Genomic DNA, 18,465 nt, shown 5'->3' with positions numbered 1-18,465 from the left:
CAACCGTGAGCGTTCTGACACTGTCGAGTTCAGACTTTTCCCTCCGCGAAGGTCCTTCTTCTCTCATGGTAAGCCGGGAAAATAAGGGAGACGAGAAGGGGCCAGCGCGGATTTTGCTGCAGCGCTGCTGAAGGTGCCGATTGACAGGAGGGGAGCAGGCGGACGGGCGCAGCCTCAAACCAGCTTGTGCAAATCTGAGGTGGCGGGATCCGCATCTCTCCTGTAGCTATACTTGAAACTTGGTCCTTACCTAGTAACTTCTGGTGATGCACGTTCAAGGCGATGCAACCTGTCAGAAATGTTTTCAGACCAGCAGTGGATGGCTTAGTCGGCTTTGAAGTTACTTTGTGTGGTCTTTCGAAGGAACCTAAATTATTTTGGTTCCAGGTAGTCAGCCTACACTCATTCAATATAATAAAGCTTGCCGTTTTGTTTTTCTTGTATTCCAACTCTCCCATCTTCACCAAGGAGACAGACCAGCATGGAACTAACGACGTGTACTGTTTCCCATTCTCCACCAAGAGACAGTCTGTTGTCACATTCGTTGGACTTGGAGAATGCAATTGCTGGTTCTGTAATGGACATTCAGTGTACATTCCTTAAGATTGCTGGCTGGAAGTCAGAGACAGAGTATGACAGCCCTCCTGCAGCAGGCAGATTAAGCAGAGTCACTGCCACAGCTTTACCATGGTAACAGCTGGTATATCCGGAGCAGTAAATAAGTTATCAAGGGCAGGGAAAGAAAGAGTGCTACTTTTCAACCTCTTTTAAAATATAAATATTAATTTTCTGTAAGTGGTGGGAAGAAATGGGTAGTGGAGAACTCCCCTGGCAAAACCCCAGTGGGTCTTAAGTTAAAACTGCTGGCAAATTACAAGAATATGCACTTGTTTGCTTCATGGAAACGTGGGTTTGAGTTTCTTTTTCCTAGATCTGCCTAGCACTGTTTCTCAAAGACTAACCATGCAGCCTTTACTTCCAAGGCATTTGGGGGATTTGATTAAAATGTAGATTCCAGAAAGTCATGACTTCAAATCTTCTGTCTCATGGGGTTTCCAGGGAACAAAGCACCATAAACATAGTGGATTATAGAAACTTCCTACCTCACCATTCTGGAGACTGAACGTCTGAGGTCAGAGCGCGGGCCTGAGGGGGTTTATCCAGATCTCTCTACTTCTAATAGTTCCTTGGGATGTAGCAGTGTGACCTCATTTGTTTCACATGATGTTTATTTTCTTTGTGAGGGTCTGTATTCAAGATTTCTCTTTGTACATGGGTACCAGACATATTGATCCAGAGGTGCACCCAGTTCCAATATGAGGTCATCTTAATTTGGTGAAATCATCACTGACCCTTTTTCTAAGTAGGTCAAATGCTGACTTACAAGAAGCTAAGATTTTAGTGTGTGAATTTGAAAAGAAATAATTCAACCCCTCAATCTAAGGAATTATAAAACAGGAAGGGAAGTGACTACGTACACTGTAAGTCCAGAGTATGGATTTCTCAAAAAGCTTATCCTTCAAAAAGTAATGACACCCTTCAATGCTTAAGTTTTGAGAACAGTTTACCCCTTGGTGGCTCTTATGTTTAGATAAAGAACAAGGGTGGGGCTTTTCTCAAACCAGCTTCATGTTAGAAATACTGGTGAGAGCTGAGAATGTGCCCATCCTCTTTAAGAATGGCCACTTGAGAGTAGGGCAGGGATGTTTATACAGTCTGCCACATAGTGTTTGCTTCAAGATGGAAGTGTGTTAACCAGTGTGATAGGGAATGAATAGCCAGGATAAAAGCCAGTTGTAAAAAAATAACATGAGAGAAAAGCCACCATTGTTCTTCTCTCTGTAGCTCTAGCTAGACTTTAGAGTGCCTTACAGGTAAGTCACCAGTAAATATCTACGGAGTGAATTTCTGAAATGTGTGCGCCTTTCAGGAAGATGTCATTTGATGTATTCTGACTTTAGCACTTGCTTATTACAATGATGCCCTTATGGCTTGAACCAGTATTTTCTGTAGCTCTTTAGATATGTAAAATGTGTAACTTATACAAACATGGTCCCTTACAAATTCTTTACTAGAAAGCTGATGGACAGACAGGACTGCTCAGGAATTTACAAATAGTATTGCCCAGAAATGCTTGTAGTTGTTAATCAGTATTGAAATACTGTGCTTTCCAAAATGGGCAGATCACTTTAAAACACGTGGCTGGACAGTCTTCATTTTATCATTGCTTGGCAAACTTTAAAAACAGATGGCATCCGCATAAAAACCATTAATTTATGTAATAGAAAGGTTCCTTTATGAGACAGCCCCCGAATTTGCAAATTCGACGTAGTACAAGTAGTCAGTAATTTATAAGCTCTTGGGCTGATGTAAGCAGTGTTGACTCTACTTCGGAAGGATGCTTCAGGGGGACATCTTGTGGGTTTTCCTGCTGGAGCTTTCAGTTTGTTCTGGCTGCTTTTTACAACATCTTTTCAGTTTAAAGGAACTAAAGAGTCACAGAAAAGTGGCAAAGAAGGTACAAAGGGCATCCCCTTGGGCCCTTCACCAGCTTCTCCTAATTAATGTTTTATGCCATCCTTTGTTGAAAGTATCTGAATTCTTTTTAAAATATGTCAATGCTTTTGTTTCCCAACTTTTTAGGGTCCCAAAACAAAAAAGGTATGTAGAAATTATGTTTCCAAAATAGATAGTTTTATGAATATATTGTATAAATGAACTTCTTATGGAATTTTAAAATAATTTTATATTTATAGTTTATAGAATTTAATAAGCTCACCCTTTAGATAATAATGTTACTTAAATCTGGGATAATTCTTCACAGTTACAGATGTATCTCACATTCGATGATATTTCTAGTGTGAAGAAGACACACTTTATAAATTGCCTTTAGTTCTGACCTGTGCCTGGATTTGAGGCTTCAGTTTTTATGTCCACTGTAGAATATGATGGGTTAGACCCTCCCTTCCTTACTCCAGATGAACCTAAAATGTAGTTATAGACCTGCTGTGAGTGACGCAGGGCAGCACATGCTTGCAGTTTTCTGTGTTCGTTTGTACAGGGCAGAAATTGAGGTTGGCTAAAGAACATGCTACCCCATGTGTCTGGAATATTGAGGCTGGCTAAAGGACATACTACCCCATAGTTTGGATGTCTTTTCCCTCTTTGCTTTATAGATTTCTACTTTAAAGCAGAAATTTTAATCCTTAGTTACAGGCCAGATTTAGTTTATCAGTAGATTCAGGTTTACTTGAAAAAATTTTTCTTCCTTTCTTTCTTTTTTTTTTTAAATCACTTCTCAAGTGTGGCATAGGGTCTCACACCTGTAATCCCAGCCACAGTGGAGCTTGAAATAGGAAGGTCATGAGTTTGAGGACAGCCTATGCCACAAAGACAAAAACAAAACAAAACAACAACTACATATGGCCAGACATTGTCCCCCAAAATAAAGTATAATAAAATGATAAAAAAAAAAAAAAGCAGCTGCATAAAAAAAAGCAGCTGCATTTGTCCTAGTCATGAAATATCCAGACTGATCACACTGGGCCTGAAGTCCTGTAAGCAGCAGTTTGTGGGGCTCAGCAGTGGCTGCCTCTTTCAGGAATGCAAAAAGCATCTTGATCTCATCATAGTTCTGTCTATGGTCAGAACTCTTTGTTTACCTCTCTGACCACAACAGGAACATAGGCCTAATGTACCTGCTTTAAAGCATATCTCAGTGGTCCGTTCTCCGTAAATTTTCCTGCCACTCTCCCTTGAAAACTCAGTTACATCCAACCCTTCTTGTCTGTAGGTCCTGTACTCACGCATTAAATCAAACAGATTGAGACTCTTCTTCAGTAGTATGACCAAAAGGTTGGGTGTGGTGGTGCTCTCATGTGATCCCAGTGCCAGAGGACCACAAGTTCTAATCTAGCATCAGCTGCACAATGAGACCTGTCTCAAAAGGGGGTGGGGTGGATAATGGAGGTTAGAGAGATGAGCACTTGGTGCTGTTGCAGAGGACCTAAGTTTGGTTCCCAGCATCCACATTGTGGCTCTCAACTCTGTAACTCTAGTTCCAGGGGATCTGACACCCTTTTCTGGCCTCTGTGAGCACTAGGCATGCATTTGATACACAGACATACATGCAGGCAAACACTCATACACATAAAATTTTTTAAATTAAATGTGGTATTAACATGTACTGTGTGTCTTGGAATGCTATAAGAAGCAATTTGGAATGTTTGGTGATAAAGAAATAAATATTTGGGAAATCCCATCTATAGAGAACACATGCAGATTTTCCATGGAATTATTCCTGAACAGTAAATGTAGCAGCTGTCTAGACTGGATGTGGTAGCGTGTAGGAGAAGATATACATAGGTTGCATGCAAACACTGTCTCTTTATATGTGACCTGAGTATGTGAACTTTGGCCTTCATAGAGACCTGGAACTAATATTAAGGAATGACTGTCTACTCTCTGGGTTCTCTACACATGCATTAGAATGTACCTCAGTTATAAGTCTTGGATCATGTTGTGTATGTGCATGTTTGAGTGTATGAAGAAATGCCAAGACACATGTTTCAGTCAGAGAACAACTTATAGGAGTCTGCTCTCTCCTTCTACCATGGAGATCGGTCATCAGGCTTGGCAGCAAGTGTCTTTACCTCCTTTCAGCCTGTGAGCTATTTATGACCAGAACCATGTCTTCTGAGGCCTTGTGTACACTGAGCATTCACCAGTCCTTATCACATTTATTTTTGTATTTATAACATTTAGTGCTGTGCCTGCCCTAGAGAGGAAATGGAATCAATGTTTGTTGAATAAACATGTGGAAGCTCATAGAATCTACAAACACATGGGCTCTTGATGGCTCAGAAGGAATGCTTACGTGAATATGTACTGAGTATTTATACAAGTAAACATTTTTTCAGGAAATACTACTGCATGCTTTCTGTGTTTGCATAGCAGTTACTAGGATGCACTGCCATGCTCCTCTACACCTCAGCAGGAGCTCCAGCCTCAGTTCCTTCAACCCTGACCCCTCTGTGGGTCTTCCCAGAGCCCGCTGAGTTTGCTGGTCTCCAGCTCCCTCCCTGGTGGCTGCATGGCCCTGATGTCACCTTCCCCTGAATGTAAAGATTCCTTGAACACAAGCTAAGTAGCACTTGCTTTGTAGACCTTTACTTGACCTGTGTGACAAAAAGAATCTCTCCTTCCTCTAAACTGGCAAAGTAACTAAAAGCCTGCTAGTCATAGAAATATCTTCGATGTTTATAGATGGGTAGTTTCAGACTTCCATCATGGGTGTTTTCCTTGCTTCCACATTGGAAGCTCAACAGTTACTTCAATCACACATTCTTTGTGTGATTATATGATTATTTTTCTTGTTTATTTTCAGACTAATTTCTGCAGTGCCCAGAGTCTATTCTGGGCACTAATTGGCTGTCTTACCCATTGAATTAATATACATGAAAAATTGGTTTCATAAAATCAATAATTATTTTCATAATTGCTATTTTTTAAGATTTATTTTTTAAATATGTGTGGGTGTGTGTGTGGGGGGGGGAGGCTGTGTGATTTTATGTTCAGCACTGGTGCCTGAAGAGACCAGAAGAGGGCATTAAATCTCCTGGAGAGGAGTTACAGGCGGTTGCCACTGCCTAGCAGGGGTGCTGGGAAGAGCAGTAGTGTGCTTGCCTGTGGGCCGTCACTCCAGCAGCTAGTAATCACTGTTTGAAGGGACGCGTTCTTAAATGACTTGTGCTGACAGCCTCTTTAATGTTGTGGTCTTCGTTAAGACTGCCAGCAAGAAAAAGATCACCAAAGCTGAGCGACTTCGGCTGCTGCAGGAGGAGGAAGAGAGACGCCTGAAGGAGGAAGGTACTGAAGGCGCGCCAGACCACCTGGGATACGGGGCATTAGCCAGAGGTTGATAGCGATGCCGCGCCACATCACCTAGCCCAGGACATTAGCCAGAGGTGATATCGACACAACCACTCAGCATTTTCAACAGGCTTTTATTTTATAATGGATTTCTACTACACAGCGTGTACTCAGAAAGACCCATCAGTGCACATTCAGACCACACACAGTCACATCCGAGTGTGCACGGAAGCCATGATGTGAGACAGAGTTTAGGACTTGGGAAAGTCCAGTCTCTGACAACCCGCTGATCTTTTGACCTTTTACCCCACACAATATTTGGCTGTATTTAAATTAACAACAAAAAAAATCATTGCTTGTCAGAATTCACATCCAGCTGATCAGCCCATATTTTAATTTGCTAATTTTGTCAAGGTTGCCATGAAGTGTTTATAATTCACTAATGAAAATAGGGACATTAGTGCTGATTGTGTGGTAAGAAGTCTGAAATTTATTAAAGATGAGAAATACACACTAGCAAAAAGTATGTACAACAGCCTAACTTTTTTTTAACCCTGGGTTTTTTTTAAAGATTTATGTTATTTATTTTTGATTAAGTGTATATGTATGTCTGAATGTGGGCATGCACAAGTGATGTCAAGCACCCACAGGGGCCAGAGGTGTTAGATCCTCTGCAGCTGGTTTCAGGCAGTGTGAACTGCATGGTGTGGGTGCTGAGAACTGAGCTTGGGTCCTATACAAGAACAGTACATGCTCTTAACTCCTGAGCCCAACTTTTTGATGTTTAACAATATCTATTTGCCTTTTTTGTTTGTTTGTTTCTTTGTGTAGTTTTGGTGCCTGTCCTGGATCTCACTCTGTAGACTAGGCTGGCCTGGAACTCACAGAAATCTGCCTGGCTCTGCCTCCCGAGTGCTGGGATTAAAGGCGTGCACCACCACCACCTGGCCTATTTGCCACTTATTAAAATTAAATGTTGATAAAAATATTGGACGTTTGAAATATTAGAAAGCAGTTTTTAAAATCTGGTGCTCCTGATAGTCAGGGATATTAGAATTCAGTGGCTGTAGATTTATATTCAGATTTTTAAAATACTCTATTGACTTTTAATGTATACTTTATCTTTTGCAGGTAGTAAAGCACATTCTTTTATTTTCTAACTGATGTTTTTAGATTTGCTTATTTATTGAGGGCACTGGTACTTTGCCATGTGCGTGGAAAACAGAAGACAACTCTTGGGAGTCCTTTCCTTTCATATGGGAATCTAGGAATCCAGCTCGGGTCAGTAGACGGCTTGGTGGCAAGTGCCTTTGCCATCTGAGTCATCCTGCTGGCCTTTGTTAGTCCCAGCACTCGGGAGATGGAAACAGGTGGATTTCTGTGAGTTCAAGGCCAGGCCAGGCCAGGACAGGCTTCAATGCTACAGAGAAACCTTGTCTTGATAAACAAAATGAAACCAAAGAATCTAAAACATTGTGGTTGAATATCTGCAGTTAACTCTTGATGTCTTTTTGTCTCTTCAGAGGAGGCTCGACAGAAATTTGAAAAAGAAGAACAGGAGAGGCTAGAAACACAGCGGATTGAGAAAGAGAAATGGCGCCAGCTGGAAAAGAAAGTGAGTGTGAGCAGCAGCAGGGCCAGTGGTGCTGACCCCACCCCCCCAGTCTGTAGCTGCAGCAATGCCCAGTCCTACCCTATGGTGACCGTCGGCCATCACCTCACACACATTTTCAGTTAGGGGCATGAGTGCCACTGATTTAAAAGGGGGGGGTGTCTCTCTATGCAGCTCTGGCTGTTCTGGAACTCAATGTAGACCAAGCTGGCTTCATACTCACAGAGATCTGTCTGCCTTTGCCTCTCAGGTGCTGGGATTAAAGGTGCATGTCACTGTACCTGGCGGCACTGTTCATGTTGTTAAAAATCACTTTAGCATCTAGCTCACCAGAAGACACCTGGGTTCTCATGTTGATGTCAGCATTTTGTTAGATGTTTCAGCAGAACTATGAAGAAAAGCTCATCTTGCACAGATAGATTATAGAATTGGGGGAAAGGATGCAACGGGGCTCAGAGGTGTCTCAGGTGGGAAAGCGCCTGTGTGCCATCTAAGCTCTATATGAAAATCCAGGTGTACGGGCTGCCTGGAGCTCCGGCACTGAGGGCAGAAACAGGTGGATCCATCCCTGCAGCTCACGGCCAGCTAGCCTAGCCAAACTGATGAGCTTCAATTTCGTGAGGGACCCTGCCTCAAGACAGAGAGTGACCAGGGAACAACACTTACTGTCAACATCTGCCCGTGTAAACACACACACCCACACACACGCACACACCTCTCAAATGCGCTCACACCCACAAAGTGGGAAAACGCCCTCCTAGCCTTCCAGATACTGTGGCGTTCTGGACACTGCACCTCAACTAAGCAAGGGTTGACTGCTGCTGCTGTGTCCTCTCTGTGGCAGAGCTGTGCTGTGTGGCTGAGACAGAATCAAACTTCAGTCTCCAGGGATGCTCCTGCTTCAGCTTCCTGAGTAGCTGGGACCACGGGCATGTGGCACCCTCCCCAGCTTTACAAGTGAGCTTCACGATGTGGAATCTGAAGCTCCGTTATGGGCACACACCCTGCTAGTGGGCACACACCCCATTAGTGGGCACACTCCCATTAGTGAGCACCCATCCCTCTTAGTGGGCATACCCTCTGTTAATGGATACCCCCCCATTAGTGAGCACCCATCCCTCTTAGTGGGCATACCCTCTGTTAATAGACACCTCCCATTAGTGGGCACACGCCCCATTAGTGGGTATACATCCCCATTAGTGGGCACACACCCCCTGTCAGTAGGCACACACACACCCATTAGTGGGCACACACACAGTTAGTGGGCACATCCCAGTTAATGGGCACACACCCCTGTCAGTGGGCACACACACCCATTAGTGGGCACACACCCTCATCAGTGGGCACATAACCCCCATCAGTGGGCAAACATTCCCATTAGTGGGCACACACCCAGTTAGTGGGCACGCATCCCATTAATGGGCATACACCCAGTTAGTGGGCACACATCTCGTTGGTGGGCACACACCCCTTGGCAACCAAGTATTGCTCTTTGCCTCTGAACAGATTTGATTTCCAAGCACTGCTCTGTCACATCATGTGCTGTTTTCTTAGAACATGTTGGTCAGTGACTTAATTCCAAATGTTGACCTGTCTTATTCTCCAATATCAAAATATCACTTATGTATTAGGTGTGGTGGTGCATGCCTTGAATCCCAACACTCAGGTAGCAGAGGTAGCCTAGTTTTTATAGCAAGTTCCAGGCCAGCCAAGGCTACATAGCGAGACCCTGTTTCAAAGAAAAAAAGTCACCTATGTTGGTATCACTGCCAGTCAAATCAGAAGTTTTCAAAGATTTGCTGTTCACCAGGTGCAGTTTTTTTTAATCTAAATTTTTGCTTGAATGCTGAACCTTGTCATTCCACACAAATATTTGATTTATATCCTTGACCTGTTGTGTTTGGTTCGTACGTTTCTGAGAGCATATCTACCAAAACACTCAATTATAGAGATGATTTCTAGGGGCACTGTTGCCTTTGGTGTGTAGAGGAGTGCCAATGCCTCTTCCCATTCTAGCACACACAGTGTTGACAACTGGATTCTCAAGATTAGGATTTAGCAGAATTAATCACTGCCCTCTCCATCAGGATGGTCTGCACGCAGCCACCGCTCCCTCTCACGGTCCCAGCTCTAGCTAGTGCAGGTGAGACCACTGCCTTGATTTCTGCCTGAGACTGTATCGTGCACTGCAGGGCAAAGAGTATCCCACACAGACTGATTCTCAGACCCAAAGGTGCCCTCAGACATTTAAAGACCCACTTTGAAGCTACTGTTTGAGACAGTCTCAGTGTCAGCACTTTTAGTCAGACTCATTGAACTGTTTAGTTTGGAACTATATATTCAGCCACATGTATTTTGAAGCTCCCTGTGAAACAGAAAGCTAACATGGAAGAGTAGTCATGTGACCCTCCTTCTGTGGCAGGACCTAGAAAGGAGGAGTGAAGAACTTGAAGAGCTTTCTTTGCTAGAGGGCTGTTTTCCTGAAGCAGAAAAACTGAAACGGGAAACCAGGGCGCTGGCTCAGGTGAGGCTGTCTCCTCTCTTGAGCTCATACTTCCGGGACCACGAGGAAACTGCAGTCTTGCACTAATTTTTATCTTGGGAAACTTTATTAAGAAGGAAATCCAGATGGTGAGATGGCTTAGTAGTTAAACACACGCACGGTTCTTGGAGAGAGTCTGAGTTCGGTTCCTGGCATCCATTACCTGTAGACTCACAACCATCTGTCTCCAGCTCCAGGGAATCTGATGCCCTCTTCTGGGCTCTGCAGGCACTGCACACACGGAAATATATAAACACAGATAAATCTGAAAACCTCTCATTTGACAAATACATTGCTCAGGGAAAAGAAGTCGATACAGTTGTAGAAAGCTGTTTGTCAATGAAGGGACAGCTGGAACGATTATACTCCCTCACTGTTCACTTTCTGGGAATCCAGATGACTCAGTTGATTGTGCTTCGGTGTGGCTTACTTCCTAGTTGTTTTGTTTGTTTTTAATTGGAAGGTGCGTGGGAACTGTGATCAGGGTTTCTGAAAGATGTGTTCACGTCACTTCTGAATACACTGAGGCAATTCTCAAACTATCTCCAGCTGTTCATTGTTACATCTTGGTGTCCATCCCTCCGCAGTGATACTGGATGTTACCACTGCCACTGTTTAGGAGGGCCATCACCTGAGTCTCTGGCAGGTGAGAAACTTGAGTGATGTGAATTTGCGCTGTCTGCCTATGGCCTAGCAGTTCTCAGACCCTGTCCTCTCAGCTCCCTGTTCCCTGAGACACAAGAGCACTGGAATCACCCTGATGATCACCCCATAATGCCCTCCAAGCAGCTCAGCCCAGCACAGCCTTACTTCCAGTCACAGGTGGAATGATTGAGCCTGGAGAGGAGGCCAAGTCCAAAGCCAGAAGAGGGTGAATGCTGGGCCCTTCACCACAGAGACTGCAGAAGAGCCATTCTGGAAGGAATAAAAGTGCTGCTTCAGTGATGTCAGACATGACAAGGATGAACAAGCCCTTATCGCTAATGTAGAGAAAAGACCAGGCTAGCCCACCACCCCTAAACCAAGGCCTACCCCAGGCCAGCCCACCACCCCTGAACCAAGGCCTATCCCAGGCCAGCCCACCACCCCTGAACAAAGGCCTACCCCAGGCCAGCCCACCACCTCTGAACCAAGGCCTACCCCATGCTAGCCCACCACCCCTGAACCAAGGCCTACCCCAGGCCAGCCCACCACCTCTGAACCAAGGCCTACCTCAGGCCAGCCCACCAACCCTGAACCAATGCCTACCCCAGAGCAAGGCCAGGCTTTTCAATTCTGTAAAGGCTGGAGGGGAAGAATCCATAGGAGAAAAGTTTGAAGCTGGCAGAGGCTGGCTCATGAAACTCTTGTCTTCACAAAATACCTGTGCATTAATAATAAAAGTTGTGGGAAGCTGAGGCCTAAGTCCATGCAATGAGCAAACCAGTATGGAGGGTAACCCAGGAGCAGCTCTGGTTAGTTCCTGAGGCCAGCAGCCAATTAGCTGCTAAAAGCTGGGACCCACTGGCTGGTGGATTTAAAGTTGTTCCCTGTGCCTCGTGTCCAAGGCCTGGTAAATGATGTCTAGTGACATCACTGGCTTCTGTTCTCTCCACTTGCTGCTTCTGAGACTGAGATTTGGTGAATCGTGGTTTGAAGTGTTCTTTGCATAGATAAGCTGTGCATGACCTTACTAACCTCAAGAGCTGTCTCCTCCCATGGTTCTGCTTGGGGATAGTTTGCCAGACCGGAAACAGAGCTCCAGAGACTCCCTGAGGCCTCAGGTATCCAGGCATAGGCTGCTCCCAAGTTCGTGTTATTTCCTTTTTAGCGGCTGCACCTGGGGATTGTGGGTAAATCTCTTCTGGATTAGGAGACTCTGAGTTTCACTTTAGCTGAATTTGAACAAATGTTTTGGTCCAGAAGTGCAGCACAGAGGTCTCTCATGTCTGAGTGCGTCAGGCAGAAATAGAACTGGCTTTAGTGGGAACAAGGATATTCCTGTAAAGACTTCTCCAGTGTCTGAGTAAGACTGGAGGAAAGGAGGCTTAGGGACGGCCCCTAAACCACAGGCATCGCGGTCCGTCTGCAGTCTCCAAGTCCGTCTTTCGGAGCCTCTTCTAGGGTAAGTTTATGTTGACAGGCATAAACTTGGAGCCTCACCCAGGCTTACTCTGTGCTACAAAAGGGCCTATAATGCTGGGGTTTGTGCTGTCTATCTGAATTAGTCAGGGCCTGGGATGTGTATTGGAACTAAAACTCCATTCGAAATGCTAGCCAGTCACATGTATCATATTTCCAGCAACATGCGTTCATGACTAAGGAAATGGGTGGGTCTTAAAATAAATTGAGATTACAGCAGCCACCATGAGGAAGATGACTTTGGGTAAAATTGATTGTTTGATGGTGCTAGTAAAAAAAGGATTTTGAAATACCATGGAAGCTCTGGGATGAATTGTAAATTAGCATGCAGGCTTTGGAAGCCGGGTGAGTAGTGGAGAAGTTGAGCCCTTGGATCAGTGGTGGTGTTGTCTGCCTTGTGCCTCAGTTAAACTCAGGCAGAGCAGTGTGTAGCTGTGAGTGTGCACAGCTTCTGCTGTCGGTGGACCTTAGCCTGATGTCAGCTATGCTGGGAAACTGCTTGTTTTGTTATTTTGAAAGCTAACTAGAGAAGGGAATTTGCAGCTGTGGAGAAAGCCTCCCTTTACGTGAGTGCTTTTCTCTCCGCATGAGCGAGGAAGAAGTAAGCCACTGGAAATTTCTACAAGGGAGAAGGCAAAACGCCCCGGGCCTGCATCTGTAACAAGCCTCAGCTTTGGCCCTCTGGTCTTAACCAGGCTTTGTGCTGAGATTCTCTTCCCTGGTAGATGATGGTAATCAGACATGAAATTGGATACACAGGCAATGGAGCTAACTTAGGGCAGTAATCAAGGAGGTCAGTCAAGAAAGGCAAGGTGGATGGAAGGATGGACGGAAGGATGGAAGGATGGAAGGATGGATGGATGAGGGATACAGAAGAGACAGTTTGGAGGGAGATGTTTGGGCACTTGAACAGAAGATGGTTTGTAGCAAGGTAGGTATCTGTCTGTCTCTCTCCCAATTAGTGATGCCTCTGCCTCAGCCTCCCCAGTACTGGCGTTCCATCGGCTTGGCTCCAGTCTTAGTGGGAGTTCATTCACAGAGGTTTGCTTACAGCTAAGTTCCTGGGTCTTCAAATAGACCAAGAATTTGGAAGCCTTGCCCTGTGTTGATACACTGCAATGTCTGGCGTCTTTCCTGAACTCCCTCAGTGACAGGCTGTGTTTAAAGAACAATTCTGGCCTAATGTTAATAAACTAAGTGATCATAAACCCGAGGTGAAACTTTCCCAGCGTATCTTTAGTAATCTTTTCAGTATGACAAAGTAGTGGAGGAGATTCACGAGCATCTGCTCGTCGAGCTGATCTTGTGTATCTGAGCAAGGCGGTCTGACAGGGTAACAGTGACCTGAGCAGTAGGAGGCATTGTGTCACCTTTACTGACTGAAGATACAGGAAGCTGTTCTAAAGAGGGGAGTGCTGGCCTCTGTTTGCGTTGGCCAAGGGAGTGTTTTGCCTGGTTACAGCATGCTGAGAAGCAGTGACCAGCGACTGGGCAGATAACAAGTAGGCATTCCACCATCTCTGTGTAGTATAGTCTAGTAGATTCAGGGGCGTAGGACAATGTCCCACGTGCCATGAAGGAGTAAATGAGGCACAGTGGCTTAAGGGGAGACAAGACAGAATAGTGGCATTGACAGGTGCTGGGAAGAGTGTAGTAAGTGTTATTTTAATTGTGTTCCTTTTGTTTATGTTGCATTTGTTTAACTCTGTGAAGCTGTGTTATTCTGCCTGTGTAGAATACCTGATGGTCTAATAAAGAACTGAATGGCCAATAGCAAGGCAGGAGAAAGGATAGGTGGGACTGGCAGGCAGAGAGAATATATAGAGGGAGAGATCTGGGAGGAGAGACCTGATCTAGGAGCAAGAGGAGGAGGACTCCAGGGCCAGCCACCCAGTTATACAGCGAGCCACAGAGTAAGAGTAAAATTTACAGAACAAAAGAACAGGAAAAACCCAGAGACAAAAGACAGACAGGTTAATGTAAGGAAAGCTGGCTAGAAACTAAGCCAAGCTAAGGCTGGGCATTCATAAGTAAGAATAAGACTCTGTGTGTGATTTACTTAGGAGCTGGGTGGCAGACCCCCCCAAAAAGACCCAAAACAACCAACAACAGAAGAGAAACATCTTCCACCTGCTCATGTTTTCAGATAAGTGAAAGGTTGAGTGGGATGCCTTGGGAAGCTGTGTTTGCTAAGTTTTATAATTAGAACTAGAGCCAGGCTCATGGTTTGCTGGAAAATCAGCAAACTGCTGGTGAGCACCTTGGCTCTGTGTGGAATGGGAAAGATGGCCACTGCGTCTGCTGGAGTGCTCTGGACATGGAAGGGACCACACTGTGGTGAGGAGATGTGTTTCCACAGATCCTAAGGCTGCTTATGCACACAGTGATGGGAGAAAGCTAGCAAGTTGCTGTCTCATGGATTTCATTAGAAATTAAGTTACGGCCGGGAGGTGGTGTCACATGCCTTTAATCCCAGCAGAGGAAGTGGCAGGCGGATTTCTGAGTTCCAGGTCACCCTAGTCTACAGAGTGAGATCCAGGACAGCCAAAGTTACACGTGTCTTGATAAATAAAAAAGAAAGAAATTAAGATTACAGAGTTAACCCTGATATAAGGTGATGAAATCAGAAACAGCAAGTCGTGTACAAGGAGAAGATATTTTGGGTACATGACGCTAGAGGGAAAGAAAGGCCACAGAAAAGGGACTGTTCCTGGGCTACAGCGAATGGTTATCACTAAGAAGAGTGGAGAACTGCTGAAGGCTCTAGAATCTGGCTTGGTGTTAACTGAGAGACATCCCAGATAGAGTCCCTGAAGTCTGGCGCTGAGGTACTTGTCTGTCATCCTAGCACAGGGGCTGAGGCAAGAGGACCTTGAGTTCCAAGATACATACTAAGGCCTTGTCTCAAAATAACCAACCAAGAAAAATCACCATGGCCGACCCCAACATCTGAGAAAGGCATTCTAAGCTAATGAGGTTGTTTATTATGTTAAATTACATAGCAAGTATTGTCACATAAATTATGATAAATCTTTGGATTATATGACTATCATTCATGCGTTCCAAGAATTATATGAAATTAATTGAAGTCTGAGTCTTGCTGTAATGCTACTAATACTACTCAAAATTCTAGTTCTCTTATGGTGTACACAGTAGAAGTAACTAAACTTTATCTACAGATAGCTTGGAAGTCAAGTACTTGCCTAGCATATATGAGCCCCAGGTTCTAACATCACAAAGAGGGGGCAAGGAGAGAGAATAAATATGAACCCAGCTTTCATGTGAGTGGAGTGATTATTGTAAAGAATTCCAATCAGATCTTTAATACTAGCCACGTTTGGGTTGGGTTTTATTATCTCCTCAAACAGTTAATTATTCTAGATTGACATGCTTCATCTTGAAGACACAAAGAAAGGACCACGACCAGCACAAAAATGTGTCTAAGTTTGAGATCACCATGTGTGTTGGTAACAATTCCTGGACCCCTCATGGAGCACGTGCTGCTCGTGAGACAGCTGGTCCAACATTGCTGATGACCGAGGGATGCTTTGATCTGCTTTCATGCTGGGGCGGCTATGTGCAGAGGCTGCTGGGATGTATAGTTTGATGAACTGGGATTAATCTCAACCACATTCCCTGTCTGTTCTGTTTAATGAGATGGAGAAATGAAACTATCTGGAAGAAAGTCAGTTCAGCGTCATGTGGCCCCGTATAGGGCATGGACCACTGCCTCTTCTTTTTAGAGCCGTTAAATCTTTTGTTGTTGAGAGTTCTGTATCGTAATCTCACAGGTTAGATGAAGTGACACAGATTCTTGAACGATATTGATGTGGGGACAGTCCTAGGTTGCTGTTTATGGCCAGTCTTTGGTTTGTCAGGCCCGCTGTCACCCTGAGGGGCAGTACTGCAGGCGGCTGTCTCTGCTGCCAGACGGCCATCTGTCTTTACAAAGGGTTTTCCTTGGTTGCTGCCTTGGACGGGATGAGGGGCTCCTTGCGTGCTGCTGTTCTCGTGAAGTTTCCATGCAGGGAGACTGATGTTGTAATATAATGAGAATGTTATTCTGAAGTATCTCCATTATAGAGCGTTCCTGGAGGGATTCCTCATGGCAGTGGGCTGTACTTTACTGATTTATTTATAATGGAAACAGTTGAAGAAAGTGTTAAACACAGTGGTCCATCTCTGTCACCCTCAGTCTCCTGACAAAGATGAAGGATGGACAGCGTTGTCACTTGACTGCCTCACCAAAGATGCTATTGAGGTTGAAGAGGACTAACTCTGGCTTTGAAAGTAGCTTGGCTGTGGGTGAAGTGCTCCCCCAGAGCACCAGATGCAGCAGGCAGGAGCCATCGGTGTGGCAAAGATGACTCTTTAAGATTTAATTTTATGTGTATAACTATGTCTGTAGATAAGTGTCACATCCTTACTAGACCACAGTGAGGAGTATAAATAAGTATGACTTTGATACATATTGGAAACCAAAAAGTTCATGTGATTCACTTGGAAGCAAATTTGCAATCCCCCCTGAAGTATGCCTGTTTTGAGGAAATAATCCTGAATTAAAATATATAAGTGTAGGGGCTGGAGGACCGTTTGGTGGTTAGGAGCATTGACTGTAATCATAAACTTGGAACCCAAAAGACCAGCATCCTCTGCAAGCACATGTAATCCCAGCTCAGAGAGGAAGAGGAGGAGACCAGAGGATCACTAGAGTTTGTGGGCTTCTAGCCTGTCCCAAACAGTGTGAGCCTGGGTTCTGGTCACCACATGTGGACATAGACACACACACACACACACACACACACACACACAAATACACAGACAAAGTAAATATTTAATAAATAAATAAATAAAATATAAAAAATGTGTCAGGAAATTTAGTTTGATCAGATATCATAACTTTGGAACTGATGCAAGTGTTAGAAGTCCAGTGGGAAATGAAGCAGGAAACAGGAAATGATGTCTAGAGTTTAAAATCATGTCATGACATGCAAAGTTTACATGGACAGCATGGTGGGAGGCGCCTAAAACATCAGAGGTACCTGTCCATCAGAGATAACCGGAGGAGGAGATGGAACAAGCCTCGACTTACAGGTAAACATGGATCAGACAGAAAAGAAGCTGCTCACATGACCTCAAAACAAACACGAAAGTAAACAGAATTTGTGCCCCACTGAACAACGGAGGTTGGAAATGATTTAGATGAAGAGGAATCTAATGGGCTGGGTGTGTGGCACTCCTTTATTACCGCTTTAGGGGGAACTGTGTGAGTTCAAGGCCAGTCTGGTCTACATGGGGAGCTCTGTGCCATCCAGGACTACAGAGTGAGAAGTGAGTGTGTGTGGAGGGGATGGAGGACCTGGCTGTTGTAGTTGGTTTCTTTGGCTGGTTGTATATTTTATATCAAGTTACTGGTAAACATCATCCATCATTTTTTGTGTAAATTGTGTAAATTAGGTTGAGGCTTTGGACTTCCAAAAAGACAATTTAGGGGCTGGTGAGATGCTCAGTGGATAAATAAGCTTGTCACCAAGCCTGATGACTGGGTTCGTCCCTAGGACCCACATGTCTAAAGGAGTGATAACTGGCTCCTGCGGGTTGTCCTCTGACCTCCACATGCACTCGGTGGCGTATGCATGTTCCCCTCCCCCAATAAAAACCACTTTTGTTTGTTTTGTTTTTTGAGACAGGGCCTCTCTGTGTAGCCCTTTCTGTCTTGGAACTCAGTGTAGACCAGCTAGATCCGCCTGCTTCTGAGTGCTGTGCTACTCCCAGCTGGCTAAAATCCCAGTTTGTTTTTTTGTTTGGTTTTTTGAGACAGGGTTTCCCTGACTAGCTTTGCACCTTTCCTGGAACTCACTCCGTAGACCAGGCTGGCCTCGAACTTGCAGAGATCCACCTGCCTCTGCCTGCCTCTGCCTCCCAAGTGCTGGGATTAAAGGCGTGTGCCATCACTGCCCGGGGGGAAAAACCAGTTTTTAAAAGTTGATTTCCTCTTTGGTTGTATCTTCGTGAGTGTGACCCTCACACATTTGTGTCCCCAGTGGAAGCACTACATCCAGTGTGATGGGAGCCCTGATCCTTCGATTGCCCAGGAAATGAACACTTTCATTAGCCTGTGGGAAGAGGAGACGAATGAGACCTTCGAGCAAGTGATTGAGAAAAGCAAACTGGTGCTGTCTGTAAGTACGCCAGGCTGTCAGCTCCAAACCAGTCCACATGGCTACTCCTAAGCCATGCATTCTCTCTCAGTCCACCTCCCAAAGCAAGACATAAACACAGCGTTTACCACTCCATCTCACAGAGGCAAGCCATGAAA

General features: G+C 44.8%; 1 protein-coding gene across 1 annotated transcript in view; it reads left to right on the top strand.

Moving 5' to 3' along the window:
* Positions 1-184: 184 nt before the first annotated feature.
* Dnai7 (dynein axonemal intermediate chain 7) overlaps positions 185-18,465 on the top strand; it is a 48,582-nt gene continuing 30,301 nt past the window's right edge. Inside the window, exons 1-6 of the mRNA XM_059256346.1 lie at positions 185-387; positions 2,644-2,661; positions 5,787-5,868; positions 7,395-7,486; positions 9,906-10,007; positions 18,191-18,328. Coding sequence (XP_059112329.1) covers positions 283-387; positions 2,644-2,661; positions 5,787-5,868; positions 7,395-7,486; positions 9,906-10,007; positions 18,191-18,328 — 537 coding nt within the window. The 5' untranslated portion in view covers positions 185-282. The remainder of the gene's footprint in view (positions 388-2,643; positions 2,662-5,786; positions 5,869-7,394; positions 7,487-9,905; positions 10,008-18,190; positions 18,329-18,465) is intronic.

Source organism: Peromyscus eremicus, chromosome 3, assembly GCF_949786415.1.
Source record: "Peromyscus eremicus chromosome 3, PerEre_H2_v1, whole genome shotgun sequence".
Taxonomy (NCBI): domain Eukaryota; kingdom Metazoa; phylum Chordata; class Mammalia; order Rodentia; family Cricetidae; genus Peromyscus; species Peromyscus eremicus.
The sequence above is the reverse complement of the archived record's forward strand: the minus strand, read 5'-3'. Positions and strand labels throughout refer to the sequence as shown.